This window comes from Myodes glareolus, chromosome 11 (assembly GCF_982192425.1).
Source record: "Myodes glareolus chromosome 11, mMyoGla1.1, whole genome shotgun sequence".
Classification (NCBI taxonomy): Eukaryota; Metazoa; Chordata; class Mammalia; order Rodentia; family Cricetidae; genus Myodes; species Myodes glareolus.
The window spans coordinates 2586660-2604146 of record NC_142036.1 but is presented as its reverse complement, the minus strand read 5'-3'; the positions used below and the strand labels follow the sequence as shown (position 1 = coordinate 2604146).

Genomic DNA, 17487 nt, shown 5'->3' with positions numbered 1-17487 from the left:
GCCATTAGCTGAAAGCAACTTTATTCATTAACCAACAAAAGCAACATATATACAGTAGGACTTCCCACACCAAAAGACCTGTATGACAAGAACTTTAGGTCTTTGGGAAAAAAAAAACTGAAGAAGATATCATAAAATAGAAAGATCTCCTATGCTCTTGGGTAGGTAGGATCAACATAATAAAATGGCAGTCCTACCAAATGCAATCTACATATTCAATACAATCCTCATCAAAATCCCAACACAATTCTTCACAGAGCTCAAAATAACAATACTCAACTTCATGTGGAGAAACAGAAAATCCAGGATACCTAAAATGATTCTGTACAAAAAGGGACTTCTGGAAGCATTACCATCCCTGACATCAAGCTCTATAGAGTTACAGTAATGAAAACTGCTTGGTATTGGCATAAGAACAAACAGGTGGACCAATGGAATCAAACAGAAGACCCAGATATTAATCCACACATCTATGGAAACCTGATTTTTGACAAAGAAACTAAAATTATGCAATGGAAAAAAGAAAGTATCTTCAAAAACTGATGCTGGCACAACTGGATGTCAGCATGTAGAAGGATGAAAATAGATCCATACCTGTCCACATGCACAAATCTCAAGTACAAATGTATCAAAGACTCAATATAAATCCAGCCACAATTAACCTCATAGAAAAAAACTGTGGGAATTAACCTTCAGTGTATAGGCACAGCAGACTACTTCCTAAAGATAACTCCAGTAGCACAGACACTGAGAGCAATAATAAATAAATGGGACCTCTTGAAACTGAGAGACTTCTGTAAAGCAAAAGACACAGTAAACAAAACAGCAGCCTACAGAATGGAAAAAGATCTTCATTAACCCCACCTCAAATAGATGACTGATCTCCAAAATATGTAATGAACTCAGGAAACTAGACATCAAAATACAAATAATCCAAACAAAAATGGGGTACAGATCTAAACAGAGAATTCTCAGCACAAGAATCTCAAATTCTTGTCAAAAAAGACAAAAAGTGTCAAAAAAGACACTTAAGGAAATATACAACATCCTTGGCCATCAGGGAAATGCAAATTAAAATGACTCTGGAATACCATTCTATACCAGTCACAATGGCTAAGACTAAAACCAAGGATAGCTTATTCTGGAGAAGATGTAGAGTAAGGGGAACACTCCTCCATTGCTGGTGGGAGTGTAAACTTGTATAGCCACTTGGAAATCAGTATGGAGGTTTCTCAGAAAAACTGGGAATCAACCTACCTCAAACCAAGCAATACCACTCTTGGGCATATCCGCAAATGATCCTCAATCATTCTACAAGGACATTTGCTCAACTATGTTCATAACAGCATTATTCGTAAGAGCCAGAACCTGGAAACAACCTAGATGCCCCTCAACCAAAGAATGGATAAAGAAAATGTAGAACATTTATGCAATAGAGGACTACTCAGTGGTAAAAAAAAAATGACATCTTGAAATTTCCATGTGAATGTATGGAAGTAGAGAAAAACATACTGAGTGAGGTCACCCAGACCCAGAAAGGAGAACATGGTACGTACTCACTCATAAGTGAATATCAGATGTAAAGCAAAGGGTAACAAACCTATAGTCCACAACCCCAGAGAAGCTAGGTAACATGGAGAACCCCAAGAGAAACGTACATCGATTCCCCCATGTGAAGGGGAAATAGACAAGATCTCCTGAGAAAATTAGAATTCTGGAGGTCAAGGTATAAAGGAGGGCAGAAGGAAAGGCGGAAGAAAGAAGAAGAGGAGGGGAGATAACTTAACGGAACAGGATGGTTGAGATGGGGGAAGGACAGAGAGGGAGAAGGAGGAAAGAGATAACTTGACTGAGGGATCCATTATGGGGCTAGCAAGAAACCTGGCACTAGAGAAATTCCCAGAAATCCACAAGGATGAACCCTAAGCAATTGTGGAGAGGGTGCCTGAACTGGCCTTGCCCTGTAGACAGATTGATGACTACCTTAATTGTCATCACAGAACCTTCATCCAGCAACTGATGGGAGCAGATGCAGAGATCCACAGAAGAACATTGGGCTGAGCTCCCAAAGTCCAGTTGAAGACAGAGAAGAGTGATAATATGAGCAAAGGGGTCAGGACCATGATGGGAATTTCCATTGAAACAGCTTATGGGTGTTAATGGAAGCTCACCCACTCAGGCCCAACAAGGGGGAAACAGCATAGGATCAAGCTAGTCCCTTGGAATGTGGTGACTGGTGTATGGTTGGTGCAGACATTGGGGCCACTGACATTGATACCAGGATTTATTCCTAACTGCTTATACCTACTTTTTGAAACCCATTGTCCCTGGAGAGATACCTTAAGTGTGGAGGGCCTTGGTCCTGCCTCAAAGCAATGTGTTAGACTTTGTTGACTTCCCATGGAAGCCTTACCCCTCTCTGAGGAGTGGATGGGGGTGGGGTTGGGGGGAAGGTGTAGGGAGTGGGAGATAGGATTGTTATGTGTTTCTTCATAGAATAATTAATTAAAACCTGGCACCTGTCAGAATACCAACAGTAGGGGTACTTGGAACTCTGCACAGAGCTCGTCAGGCTTGGAGAGCACAGTGGTTCTCACTTTGCACACAATTCAGTTGATCAGAAATTGATTTTGTATTTTATCAGTCAATGGCATATTTACAAAGAGAGGGAAACCCTGATGACAGTAACCAGGAACACATGATGAAACAATAAACAGTAGAGATACATGAGGCAAAAAATCACAAAAGACTGCATAGAAATTAAAGGTCAGCTGTTAAAGGTTAAAAGCCCAGGATTTGACTCATTAGAAAACCAGGCAAGTTTTTAACCTCGCTAAATGTTTGCTCTTCTTGAAATGAACATGTTCACAATGCCGTGCTTGTTCAGTGTAGCTAAGAGAACTGCAGGAATGGCTGTCTCTACGCTCCAAGTCTGAAAGTTGATAGGGACTCAGCAAACAGAAGCTGTTTGTGGTTTGCACCATTGAGTTTGGGTCAAAACGAACTCTTGTGAATTTTGATTTGCTATTATGTTAAAAGATGATTCCATGGTGTGTATATACATTTGGGGAATCAAGGAATTAAAGTCTCATCATAAATTTCAAAGAGAACTAGCAATACACATAAAGTTGCATTATCAGGCAATGGCATTGTCATTAGGAATGAGGTTAACTAGTGAAGGAAACACAAGCTTTGTGGAAGATGGAAATGAGTTTCAGCATTTTTTTTTAAGTCAAAAGAAAATGTGGCCACTCAAAGGTTGAAAATAAATAAATAGGTAAATAAACGCAAAGCAAATGGGGCACTGCAAGTGGTTTAAAATAGAGAACAGAAGGAAAAAGCAAAACTTGTAAAGGAGATGAAGACTGAGTGAGGAGAGGACAACTGAGTGAGGTATAATGGTCTCATGGAAACAAGTAACAGAGTGTCCTGGAAGAGCCGTAAGAAGACTGTGAAAGAAAAGTAGTGCTACAAGTACAGCCCATTTATCTTTTGGAAGCTACATGGCACTCCAGATACTATTGCTGTACAATGTTTGCTTTGCTTATGAGTCTCACATACACTGAAGGGTTCTGGGAATCACAGAGATAATTGTTATGTACAAGCTGTTGGCTAGCTTAGCCACTTCCATGGCTTCTCCTGATTCTTTGCTTCATCATATAGACCAAAGCTAGGTGCTGTTGAAAAATCAGTACATCTAAATACAATTCCTACACCCATGGCTCCTCTGAAAGGTCATGGAAGAAGGAACAAAGAGATTACAAGGAAGGGAGAACAGGATGCCTGTTTCGATCATGTTTGGCATGACTGTCCAGCTTCACCCATGAAATCTCAACTGTCTGATTGCCTCAACAAGATCTGTATAATGATGACACCAGCAAACATAACAGCATGGATGGAAGCATTTTCACTAGTCCTCACCCTTAGATGAAAAGTTACAAGGCAATCAAAGCCTACAGAAAGAAGAAGAATCATTTTTCTCTAGGGATGAGTCCCTGACAGGCTTTAGTAAATAATCTAATCCCATGTCAGACCTGAACACTTGTACATAAAAGTAATGCTAAAACAGAATATACATACATATATATATATGTGTGTGTGTGTGTGTGTGTGTGTGTATTCTGTATATAGGCATCTATTTTGTATATATATATTTAATAAGTATATATTCATATACGTGTATATATTTAGCAACAATAAGATGTTATTAATTTGAGGAGGAGTTGGGGGCATATGGGGAGTTGAAGAGGGAAAGGGAGGAGGAAGAAATGATATAAATACAGTGATTATGTATGAAGTTCTCCAAAAAAAAATATAAAAAGCAGACAGTTGGTGTCCTGTAGTCTTAGCCTATTTTAAAGATGTGGCCATGAGCCATGGTACAAACAGGAATTCAGCCATGAAATGGAAGGAGTTGGAGAATGAAATATTTCTCAACTGATGGAGGTTTTCATTATTGTTACTTTCAGTACCAGCTTATTGTTTGGCCATGTCCTTGTGTATCGAGTATAGTTTATATACAGCTTTCAGTGCCCACATGTCATGGTCCTAGAGTGTCACAGACTTAGATGGAATTTGCCCCTGAACGCTAAGATATTATAAAGTTTACCTTGAGACATTATTAAATTTACAGAGTGTATCAGAATTATCAGAATTCCAGAACCTCCATCCCTGCTTCTGAAAACTGTCTCACTACAACCACCAACCCAAGCATTTTAACTTTGATGTTGCAGGCATGAACATACCTTGTACCAATGAAACTGCTTTCCTTGAACTGCAAAAATGACATTTATGTTGTTGGCTATTAACTTTTCAGAAAGTTGGCCTAGTGACGGATGTTCCTGTAATGGACAATGAAACAAGGGAGTGAAGTTCAGCAACAAAGCCTCACACATCTCCAGACTTTCAGTACAGAGAAAGCAAGGGACTTAGAATAACAACAGCACATGTTCTTGCTTATGTCAGTCAAGGAACATTTAAACTCTTTGCAAACGCAACACCAATATTCATGAAGTCAGGGTGTTTTGCAAGCAAAGCTCCATCAAAATCTACAACTTAAGAAAAGTAAAGATGGTCAAATTCACACAATAAATTGAGAATCAGAACCTTGTTAAGTTAATGTTGAAATGAAAATGATGTAGCTGAAAGAGTACAATACTGTAAGAAGAGACATGCAAGTAACAGTGAAATCTGAGGTGCAAAACAATAAAATATATATTTCTTTATACAGATCCATGTATGCACACATTTGTGTATGTATGTGTGTGCATGTGAACATTAGATTTGACTTGTGACATAGAATATATAAGCTCTTTAGATGTTGAAAACCCTGTGGCTTTCACTTGGATAACAGAAGCTCTTGGTTCTATCCTCTAACATATGCATGAAACCTACCTTCTACAGTTGCTGGTTAATTAAAAAGATAACAACAATACATTAAATTAGAAAGATGTATTCTATATGAATTCAAAGCTAATGGCACTCCAGGATTTCTACTTTTACTTCTTATGTACAATTAATACTAATGACTTTTTAATTTATTGTTATACTTTTTTTTGGTTGTACAATATACTAAGAGCCATTTTATCTTTGTAAATAGAATGTGAAAAGCTAAATATAGCTCTTTTGTGTGTGGTGGTTTTTAGAAATCTAGGGATGCTGGGCAGTGGTGGCGCACTCCTTTAATCCCAGCATTTGGGAGGCAGAGGCAGACAGATCTCTGTGAGGTCGAGGCCAGCCTGGTCTACAAGAGTGAGTTCCAGGAAAGGCTCCAAAGCTACAGAGAAAAACCAAAGAGAGAGAGAGAGAGAGAGAGAGAGAGAGAGAGAGAGAGAGAGAGAGAGAGAGAGAAACTCAGAAAGGTATGGATGAGTTAAGAAAGGAAATATAGTTTAATGCAAGGATGAGAATGCAATGCAGTGGTCGGGTTCTCGCCTGGAGCACAAAGGATCCTGGCTTCAATTCTCAGCAATGCCCTCCCACCTCATTCTCCTGGTTTACCGCTACAAAAGCAGCTATTCACTGTTACAAAGTAAGGCACAGTGCTGGAGTTACTTTTTTTCCATAAATGTTCATCTAGGAGTTAAATTGATGGTTTTAAGCAACAGAATTATAATTACACATCCCCAGAGGGATGATGTCAGACTTTATTTGTTGGGGCCTCTGACTATTCATTGGTGTCTAATTGTAGGAGTAAAAGGGTTATATGACTGGAGCCTACCTAGCTTCATGCAGGTCAAAATCAAGTTGTTCTATAGTTTACCAGGTGTCTTAATTAGGGTTTCTATTTCTGTGAAGAGGCACCATGACCACAGCAACTCTTTTAAAGGAAAAGCATTCAATTGGGGTGACTTACATTTTCAAAGGTTTAGTCCATTATCATGGTGACATGCAGGCAGACTCTGGTGCTGTAGAAGTAGCTGAGTGTCCTACATCTTGACTTGCTGGCAAACGGAAGTGGGCTGTCACACTGGGCATAGTCTGAGCCCATGTGAGAACTCAAAGCCCATTTCCAAAGTGACATACTTCTTCCACCAAAACCACACCTACTACAAGGCCACACCTCCTAATAGTGCCATTCCTTTCGCAGGCCATTTTCCTTCAAACCACCATACAAAGTTGCACCATACAAAGTTGTATACAAAAATGCTAATCTAACTTAGTTAACGTTTCTGTAATATGAAAACCACGCGAATTAAGTAATAAACCTGAATTAAGTAGTCTTATTTACAGCCAATGTTCTGCAGCCTGCATTTTAAATTTATGCATCTGGACAGATACAGCCTTGTTTCTAAAAATTCTACTAGGCAGTAGGTGTGCTCAGGGTTAAAGCATATGCATATGAGGTCCTGGGCTCAACCTGAAGGAGACAGCAGAGAAAAACTTTGTCTGATTTGTATTTATTAGTTGCATTAAATGTGATATGAGCCCAATTCATGAAAACACCTGAAAAGTATTAATACATGAGTTTGCATGTAAAACATTCTGCCCAGAGCAATTTTTAGGAATGTAATTTTGAAGTAATAAAAAATATTCCCTAAGTGTAAATTCTTCAAGCCAAATCCCAATTCTTGTTCCTTAAATAAAATACATGACCTTAAAATAGATTTGTGGCAGTTTGTGTAACACCAGTTAAGTTACAGGGAGTAAGTAAGAAGTAAAGAAAACCCAGATACATTGGGAATATTATTTTAATAGCAACAGTTACTTTTAAAATATTTTTCTTTGACAAAAATAGTAACAGCTTGCCAAGCACTCACTCTTCTTACTTTTAAAACATTTCATTTAAAATAGGAAAAAAATAGCCCATATGTTTTTAACCAGTCCACACTTAATTCGCACACAATCAGTATTTACAGAACAGTTGAAGATATGAGCAGCTTTAGGAGCCTTTGAATTCCTTTTCTCGTCTACAAAGAGGATGTCATATTAGCCAAAATTAGACAAAATTCAAGTCTAGAGCATTCACTCTGGCTGGTCAGACAATCACTGAGAACTTTCATCGGGCACCTATGTTAAAAAAACATTTTTTTGCCTCTAGAGAGAAATACATTTTAAAAGAAAAATCCCAAGTACCTTGAGGCAGATTTTTTAAAATTATAACTTTCTAGTACATGTTTAAATAAACCACTCTTGACAAGTGGCTGTGGAATAATGGCCCTTTCTGAAGCTTTCTCACCTCTCCTCCATGAAGCACACTATCTTTTGAGCATTTTATCTTCTATATTCTTTTTCCTGCTAGCAGGAGAATGCATTCCCGCTCTAGCCAGATACCCTGTCTTGGTGATGTCATGACTCCTCAGCTCTAGCACATATCCCTCCTCCTTCCAACTAACCCATTATTATATTGCTTCTCTAAACTCTGAAAATAATTAATGGAGATAAGGTGTAGTTCAGAGGCAAAGGGGAGAAGGGAAGGAACATACCAGGAGCACCACTAAGTGATTCAGTTTGTGGGAAGTGATTTATAAAAGTCAGGAGAGAAGAGAGGTAGATGGGAACACTTTCAGTCAAAGATTACTATTCAGGAAGTACAGCTGAATTATAAAAATATGCACATCCAGGGGGACAAAGAAACTGCTAAAGAGTTTTTTCTTCTAAGTAAAATTAAAAGGTTATGATAAATTCGAGTTTGTTGTATTTAGAACTGTAATAAGATATTGAAAAGTTTACTTTTTAGTGAGCTTATGTTTGAGAGGAATGAAGCAGAAACAGGGTGATAGTGAAAATGTACTTGGATAAAAACTTGAAAGACATGTTTATCTGCTTCTGTCTCAACAGCCTGGCTTTGAAGAACTTGGTAAATCCTAATAATGGCCTAGGGCAGGTTGGGCAGCACTGGGGCTGCCAACATTTAGGTCTGGATATAAGATTGTTTTGAGAGTGTCTGTACAGGGTATCCTATGCAATATACATAGGATATTGTATATTGTATGTATATTGTACATAGGATCCTATACAGAGTGTTTTATGCAATAGAAGATGTGAACATAGTGTTTGACTACCCACTAAAGGGTAGTCATGATACCCTTTAGTATCCACCTCTTTCCCCTGCCATGATAGCTAAAATGTCTTTGGCATGGAAATGTCCTCTTAAAAGTGAAATATCCCAAAAAGAATCCTGGACAAGCAATTGATGCTGGGGCTACATCTCCCAACTCTGCACTCAGTGTGGCCCTTCAATGGACCTCCGCAGCCCACACGGTGGAAGCCTGGTCCACGCACCATGAATCTAGGAGGTGACAGTGGAACAATTGACTGGTGGGGTTCAAAGTCTTCAGGTCACTGGAGCATGCCCTGGGAGGAGACTCTTGGCTTCTGGCCTCTTTCCCTCTTTTGCTCCCTGGCTGCAAAGTAAGCAGCTTTACCTCCATGGTCCCAATGCAGTGGGAACAAAGCTTCATGGACCACAACCTTCCAAACTGTGATTCAAATTAAATCCTACCTCTTTACAAGCAGATCATCTCAGATAGATGTCATAGAGAGTGGATGGTGATTAGCACACTATGTGACCAGGACACAGTTTTAAGCTATCTGGGGTCCTGTTTCTATGTGATTCAGGCATATAGAAACACTAGTTAATATTTCTGAGAATTACATTGATACCCTTTCACATAAATGGACTACTGAATAAAAAGGTTTTCTTCAGGATCCTGTAATTACTAAGCCCATGCCAATGTGAGAAGTCGCCTAGGCCTTGATGTCTCACTGACTGGCATCTACTGTAGGATCTTCCTTGGAGTGGGATGGGATTATGTTCAACTTCTGACTGTGACCTTATTTACCCAAGTTTACCCTAGTTCTGGGCTGTAAGGTTGTGCTTCCAAAAAGTAAAGGGTCATGCACAAAAGGACTACTTAGTAAAAGACATTTTAAGTAAAAGACTGCTATTAGTCAACTGTAGGCATGCTCTCCCTGTGCTTTGGTGGATCTGCCTCACTCACTAACTCTGTTTCCCTGGCTCCTGGGGCGCTTGAATCTGTCTCCTCTGCCCCAGATGGTGTAGACTGTAGTCACTAAGTTCTACTTGGTGGAGAAGGGCAAGGACTCACAATCTTTGTAAATTTTTCAAAGAGAATGGAAGTATATGTGTTCCTGCTTAAATGTTTTAACCCAAATATTTAATTTAAGCAATATAATTTGTTTCATAAAATTGTAAATGAAATTGAAATGTTCTTGAGCTGAATTTTTAGACATTAGTTGAATTCCTTTCCAGAGGTTCTACAGAAACAGAACCAGGTTCCTGTGATCCTGGGATAGGTGGCTTCTGCATATGGCATTTGTTTTCAATTAAGAGTTAGTTCAGTTAGGTATTATTTGCAGAGATTATTTCCTGGCTACTCTTCTGAGAACATGTAGAACATTCAAATTAGATTTCATAAAATAACTGCAGATATATTCTCAGCATGCTTTCAGTTAAAGCAAAGAGTATAGCCAACTGCTACCAAGTGTTTTGTTAATTAAAAAAAAAAACCCAAGATGCAACAATATTTGTTAAAACTACATACAGGCTTCCAGCCGTCTAGAAGTATTTAAGAGTACTAAAGAATAAGTATTTTTATGAGTGCGTTCAGGACACACAATGATAAGTGAAAGGATGCTTAACACCGTCTGATATTGAAGAGTCCATTTCTTAATCAAGAGCAGAAAAAATAATTAACAAATATCTTTACTGAAAGATTACAAGTCAGTGCTTAAATGGAATTGTCTTATGTTGATAAATATCTTTTCAACTTTGAAATTGCTAGAGAAAATCTATTTCAATTAAAAAAAGAGCACTGAAGCAAATGTAGTGATTTGTTGTTGGAGGCTGTGTGTTCATTCCCAGCTGCCGTGACACAAAATAGTCACACAGAAACTGTATTAATTACAACACTGCTTGGCCAATTACTCTAGTATATTTCTAGCAAGCTCTTGTATCTTAAATTAACCCATTTCTATTAATCTATTTATCACCATGTGTCTGTGACTTACTGGCAAGGTTCTGATGCGTCTGTCTCTTCCAGCCTGGCTATATTCTGTTAAGCCATTGAAAGAAAGAAGCTTTTTGATTAACCAATGGCAGTATAACATATTCACAGCATACATCATCTTCAACATCAGTAATTCATAAAATCCTAATAACTCATGTAACTAAGCTATGAATTCAAATAACCAAGTATGTTCTTACCCTTGCTTTCCTCTTTGGCCATTATAAAACAACCTTAAATGTACTTCCTGGCCAGCAGAAAGCTTCACAGATAGCAGACTAAAAGTGTAGTACGTGTTCAGCAAAGCTGAGTGTGAGGACGAACAAGAGAGTTGAATATATTTCTAGGAAGAGAAGCATAAGTCTGCAGTAAATGTGAATGGCCATCAGCCGTTCTACATCAGCTATCTAATATTCTGACCCAGTCAGCAACTACTCTCTCCCGCTGCCTGTTCAGCAAGAGGAATGGCAGCTGGAACCAGTGGTAGAAAGTTCTGAGGAGGCAGGTGAAAGTGAAGAATCACTAGCTAATGACGGGGTGCATGCAAGCTGTGAGGAGCGTGGAACACCAAATGTGCACTGGAGACACTAGTGAATTTATTTGTATTTGTGTGTTCAGGGCTGAGAGTTACGCCAGCATCTGAACTGCCCATTGGCCAGGTTGACTCAGTGTCTCCACATGTGTGCTCCTTGGTATCCTTTCATTTTGCTGGGAGATCTTTGTATATGTTTGGCCCTTGCAAAGGGTGGAATGATTGAGAAGGCTCTGAATGAGGTTGAGTAATTTGGAAAAGCTGGGTGGGGAAACAGAATGGACTTCTATGCCTTAAGTATTAATGTATCTTTTCCATCATCAACAATATATGAACCTCTGTCCTTTTGGAGAGAATGCCATACTTTAAGTTAACATTATTGTTGAGCAGACTGAAACACTAGGTTAGTACTCAGATTTTATTATGGCATTTAGTGTAATGGGAAAAAACATTAGAAAGTAGATTTACTTAATAGTGTACTATCAGTGTCAACAACCTAGAGAGAAATTATCTAAATCTTCTTTTATAATTCAGACAAAATGAAGGTATCTAATTTTATTCTGTAGGTAAAGACCACAGTGTAAAAGTTAGAACTGAAAACACCAAGAAAACCATTTTCATATTTCTTTACTTTTTGGTTGAAATACATTGACAAGGTGGTCATGAATACAAATTGAAATGCAGTGGGTCCCAAATCCACAGTCCTTTACTTTAGTAGCTTTCAGCCATGAAGACTTAACCCACACAGATTTAACTTAATAATGGTTACTATTGTACAGACTTGCTGTAATGACAAATTTCATGCTGTGTGCAAAGTGTTTGCAAAGGTTTTCAGTCAATGAATTATTATCAAATGCACGTCTCTTTGATATACCTAATAAATCACAGGAATGACATGTTTAAAAGTCATTCCTTTACACAGCTGGAATAATGGTCAGGAATACAAAAGAAGGGCATGATGCATTGCCTGTTTCCCCATATCACAATAACTCAATTGGGGCTTAAAATTCTACAAAAGTTATACCCAAAATTATAACTTATTCCTACAAGTTTTTAAAAATATAACCTAGGTATAATTTAGTGATAGCATTTTATTTTGCTCAAAGATTCATCACTGGATGAGCCACAACATCCTTTCAAATTTACTGATGAAGAGATGATGTCAGTTACTTGGCAGGACTTCAAAAGAATAACAGGACTTGGGAATCATACCATTCTCATTTTTCCCTTAAAAAACGTCCCTCTGTCTCAAAATATAGTAGCTCCTCCTGTCTCCTCTTCCATTTCCAAGGAGCACATTAGACCTCTCCCCTAGATTAAATGAAGCCAAGTAGAAAGAAAGCTAGATAAGAAATGAGTAGCTAGGAGTGAATATAGTTGCATGGGATAGGATTAGCAAAGAGAAAGACACTCTGGAGTTATTTCAAATCCTGAATTTCAAATGTGCTAAGGATTGAATTTATTTATTATAGTTTATTATTTTATTATATTATTTGAAACAGAGTCTGATGTGCGCAGGTTGGTCTTGAACTTTCTGTATATTGAGTTTCTGATCCTCTTGTCCCCACCTCATGAATGCTGGACTTTCAAGCACCATGACTAATTTATGTGGTACTAGCCAATGAGAAATTTCCCAGTTTTGTTCAAAATATTTGAAAGCAAATAGCTGTCAACATCAGACACAGATGATACTTTGTTGTTCACTTTTTAAAATATCTACAATTAGCTAATGCCTTGGAAGATGTGGTAATAACAATTTGTACTTAAATACATGATTCAAATATGATGCTAACCTCTAAGAAACAATCCCAACAGGCTTGGCCTAAGGAGCAGTCCTACACAAAGGTGTGCTGCAGAGGGATGAGAGGGGTGAGTACACAAAGCCTGCCTGTTTTACTCTTTCCCCATGACCTTTGTTTAGCTTATTTAGTACTGTATTCTGAAGATTCCTTAGACCAATTCCATTTTTAACACTTCTTTTTCTATTTATAGATACCAACCTTAAAGAACTATCTTATTTTTACAAAACAAAGCCATGTTTTTCTTTCTTTTCAAGGTCTTTGAATCACATGAAAATAAGCTCTTGTATCACCTGAATTAAAAAATTCTACCATTCCTAGTAGCCTGTCAAAGAATGAGCTACTAGGCAATGGAAATGTTTTTTAGCCATCAACTTTCTCGAGCAGTAATTGTACTGTACTGTTCCATAGGTGTTGATTTCTGGTCTGTCTTGGTTCTATATCTTGGCCCATCCTGGTTCTATATCCTAGTCCATTTTGGTTCTATATCTATATCAGGTAACTTCCTGGAACTAGAATGTCTGAATTAGCAATTTAAATTTGGATTTTAGCCCAAGGAGTCAACATAGCTGGGAAGAAGCTGTTGCTACATTACCATAGTTGTCGATTTGACGTAGACATTGTTTTTCAGATGGCAGTTCCCGTCATTTGGCACCACTATGCCTGCCAATTTGCTATCAAGAGCAAGATGTGATGTCTGGTCTGTCATCACCAGCAGCAATCTTTTAGCTTCTTTTCGCCATCCAATATGACTCTTAAAATAAACATATAATTAGACCTTGTACAATGACATGGATCTCACTGTGGTCTTGCCAGCTGACAAACATTGGTAAGGCTTGATTGATGTACTGTCTCTAAAATAGCATGCCCATGTATTTGTTTACCTTTTTCTCCCTCACTAGAGGAAGAATAAACCAGATAACATGGTGGGAATGGGATAAAAGACTCTTTCTGGCTTTTTCTTGAGGTTTGTAGAAGCAAAGAGCATCTCCTGCTTGTCCCCCTCTACCCCAGTATATACCAAAATGAATCCTAATAGTGATGGGAAATGAGATTTAAAAAATGTATTTGTCCATGCTGTTTCTACTTCATGAACCAACAAGAACTTAAAACTCTTACAGCTTCTGCTACATTTCAGCATGCACAGCTTCTTACCTCACAGACAGCAGCTTGAAGCATGGCATCGAAACCTCCTTCAGGAGTATCTATGTTTCCAGAGATCTTTTGTCTGTGGACTGCTTTTTCAAATTCAGTGATGTTTTCTGTCAGGGACAGCACATGGATGTATCCATGGGGAGGCATACAATCTAAATTGTAGTCACTGTGTGGGGGAAAAAGGCGCAAAATTTAGTTTTCTGTGCTTCCTTAAATTTCTCAAAGTGCTACTCACAGTCAGATTATGTTGCTATATAAAAGGAAGGGGATTTTCTTGGAGGTGTAGAGAAATTTTTACAACATAAAAATTTTTAAGGTTAAGGAGGTCAATGTTGGTGAAACATGTTTGTGAGCAGAAAATAGAACTGTAAGTTTGATGTTCAAAAATAAAGAAGATTCATATGTTTCATGATTACAGGACAATGAAGCTCTTCAGTATGCTAATAAACCCTAAATTTTGAAAGGAACTTAAGGATTTGTAGTAATTTCCTGTCACAGTTGGCCCTGGAGCAGATGAGAAACACATCCAGGGAGATAGTTTGTTGATTCAGGTGAAATAGCATATTACTTTTTTATTTCTAAAAAGATACCACACTAATTTTGAAAATGATGCTTGTTGTGGAACTATTAGTGAGCAGTAAAGTGCACGAGAATGACTTTGATAAACCCTCCTGTATCTCAGAAAGAGTCCCAGTCCTCAGGCAAGCTCTCCTTCAAGATTGTTTAAACTGGGCATAAGGTAACCCAAGTACTCAGGAGGCAGAGGCAGTAGGATTCATGATTTCAGGGTCAGTCTGAGAAACAAAGTAACACCTGACCTCAGAAAACCACAATGAATGATAAATAGCAATTAGAAGATTTCTAAAAGTCTTGTAAAAGATAAAGCAATCCTAATTTGTGTCATTAATAGTAACCACTTCTGTTGGAACATAAGAGTGAAATGAGTTGAACTGTTTATAGAAGCAGAGAATATCTTTAAAGAAAATGAGTTATGGAACAAGTGATTTACAAAGTTATTTCTCTGAAAACTTATCAGGTGACACTAAATGAAAACTTGCATACTTAAAGTCAGTTTTCTTTCCTTGAGGAGGCAAGTACTCTTTAGAAACAAATTCTTATTTGTTGATCCCTGGTCGTTGAGGAAGTTGGTTGTATGATTAACAACATAAATATATACCATTCCAATACAGTAAGGTGTCAGTGTAGCATTGCAGTGATACTCTAAAATGTGTCAAACCCAAATTCAATAAATTTGGAGCAATTACAAAAGAGGCATATCTAATTTCCAGAGGTATTTATATGAAGGTCAGCCTCATTGTTGGAAATTCATACAGGGTTACTAATAATAGAAAAGGAGTTTTTTTCCTTGATAAAAAGTAAATAAACAATATTTGAAGGAATATAACTAAACACCAAAGCTACAAACATTTCTATAGAGGAACAAGATCCTCCTCAAATACTTAAAACTTTTATTTAATAAGACAATATTTTGAAACATGGTTAAGTCTATAAGAACAATCAACATGAGATTTTTAGACAAAAGATTCTTTCAGTATCCTCCACATGAAACATCGGCTACCTGCACTGATTGTGGATCCTCTCTGGGTGGATGCTAATGTAAGGTGAGACAGTTTTATCCACATAGGAGCCAAAACCAAGACGGAAGTCACGGGAGAAAAATGTCATTTTTCTAGATAAATCATTTCCAACGGAATTCAATTTTTCTATGTTATTGTGCATTGATGCTGACACATCAACCAGGTAATAAAGATCCACAGGATATTTCTTCAGAGGACGAACTTTTAACATAAAATTAGCTTCGGCTCCTAATTCAAAGAAAGAAAAACATCATATAGTCTTTATTTACACATCTTAGATGTCAATAAGTGACATTTTCAATTGCATTTGGCATGTGAATGTATGCATATGTGTGTGTGTGTGTGTGTGTGTGTGTATGAGCACACTTATGACAACATATGTGTTGAGGTCAGATGATGACTTGCAGAAATCAGAATCAGTTCTGTGCTTTTCTTCTGTGGACCCCAGAGATTGAACTCTAGGATGGTCAGGTGTGACAAACCCCTGTAGCCACTGAGCCATCTTGGTGACTTGCAATGATACTTCAGTTTGCAGCACAGTTATCCTAAGTTTACACATTATCAAGTTACTTATCTTACTTCTGTGATCCAGTACTGAATAGACTCAACTTAAGCAAAATAGAATTCTGGGCTCACAGATCAAAGGATACAGCCCATTATCTTGAGGGGACGGCATGGTAGTTGGGGTGGCAGTAGCTTGATGACTCACTTTTTCTCATCTTTGTAGATCAGTGGTGTAGGAGGCTCTTCTGTCTATGTGTTGCTTTCATTGGTTGAATAAAGACACTACCTTGGCATTTTGATAGGGCAGAAATTAGATAGGCAGAGTAGACAAAACTGAATGCTGAGAAGAAGGACAGACAGGCAGACACCATGAAGCTCTTGCCTGAGACTGACACTGGTTAGAATCTTTCCCAATAAGCCACAATCTTGTGGTGTTTCAAAGATTGGTAGAAACGGGTTAAATCAAGATGCTAGAGTTAACCAATAATAGGCTAGAGATAGTGGGCCAGGCAGTAATTTAATGAATACAGTTCCTGTGTGATTATTTCGGGTGTAAGCTAGCCAGGTGGCCAGGTCAAACAAAGGGCCCTGCTCCTTGTAACAAAAGCAGGCCCTCTTTACCATCTACAGATCCGGAAGCAGAGTGCTACAGCATGAAACAAGGTTGTATCCAGCTCTCAAAAGCTTATCACTGTGAACAACTCCCCTAGCCATATCCTTCCAAAACAATGTCAGAAGTTGGGGACCAAGTGTTCAAACACAGGACCCATGAGAGACAGTTCAGAGCTAAGCTATAACAATGCATTTCTGTTAATTCTAGAGACAATATACAAACAAAAAAATAGTCCAGCTCAATACAAATGTAGGAAGAATCACTTATATAACATGAATTGTCCATCACTCTCAGAGATAGAAAAGCACAATGCAAAACAATAAGTATCACTCTATGTGAAAAAAAGGTTCAGGTGACTGTGTTCAGGGAATGGTCTGAGGCAAATGTGAAAGATGTCTTTAAAAAATGACATTTTATTAAATGGAGATGTTAATTTGCTCTTCTGAGGTATGATACCTTTATCAAGATGTGAATCCCTTGGTAGTTGACAGTACATGAATCTCTTTGAGATAATGTGTGCACATTGTAAATCAGCTGATAAACTCCTTCCTTTTGGTTAGTGGGGGTGACAGTTGGTTAGAACAGAGAACCATGCTATGTTGAAGGTGTGCAGATCATTAGTTCAACACATGGAGGGATTCAGTAAAAGTATAAATGTATAAAATAACAGAGGCCAGGTTTTGGCCTTGAGCAAAATAATGGTATTGGAAGAGACAGTCACCCCCATAACAAAGAGTTTCCCAAAGGCACCTTTATTGTCTACAGTTCAGGTTATTTAGTTCTTGACCACATTATGGTATAGAACCTGGGTCATTCA

The 17487-nt window shown here is 38.1% G+C and overlaps 1 protein-coding gene across 4 annotated transcripts in view; it reads right to left on the bottom strand.

The window, feature by feature from the left end:
* Positions 1–17487, bottom strand: part of Itgb8 (integrin subunit beta 8) — a 92820-nt gene that overhangs the window by 22459 nt on the left and 52874 nt on the right. For 3 of the 4 annotated variants that reach the window (XM_085698060.2, XM_085698057.2, XM_048437583.3), the window contains 4 exons: positions 15535–15781; positions 13956–14121; positions 13396–13554; positions 4746–4841 (listed from right to left, as the gene is read on the bottom strand). In XM_085698060.2, coding sequence (XP_085554186.1) covers positions 4746–4841; positions 13396–13554; positions 13956–14121; positions 15535–15781 — 668 coding nt within the window. The remainder of the gene's footprint in view (positions 1–4745; positions 4842–13395; positions 13555–13955; positions 14122–15534; positions 15782–17487) is intronic. The other variant, XM_085698058.2, reaches the window with a different exon arrangement.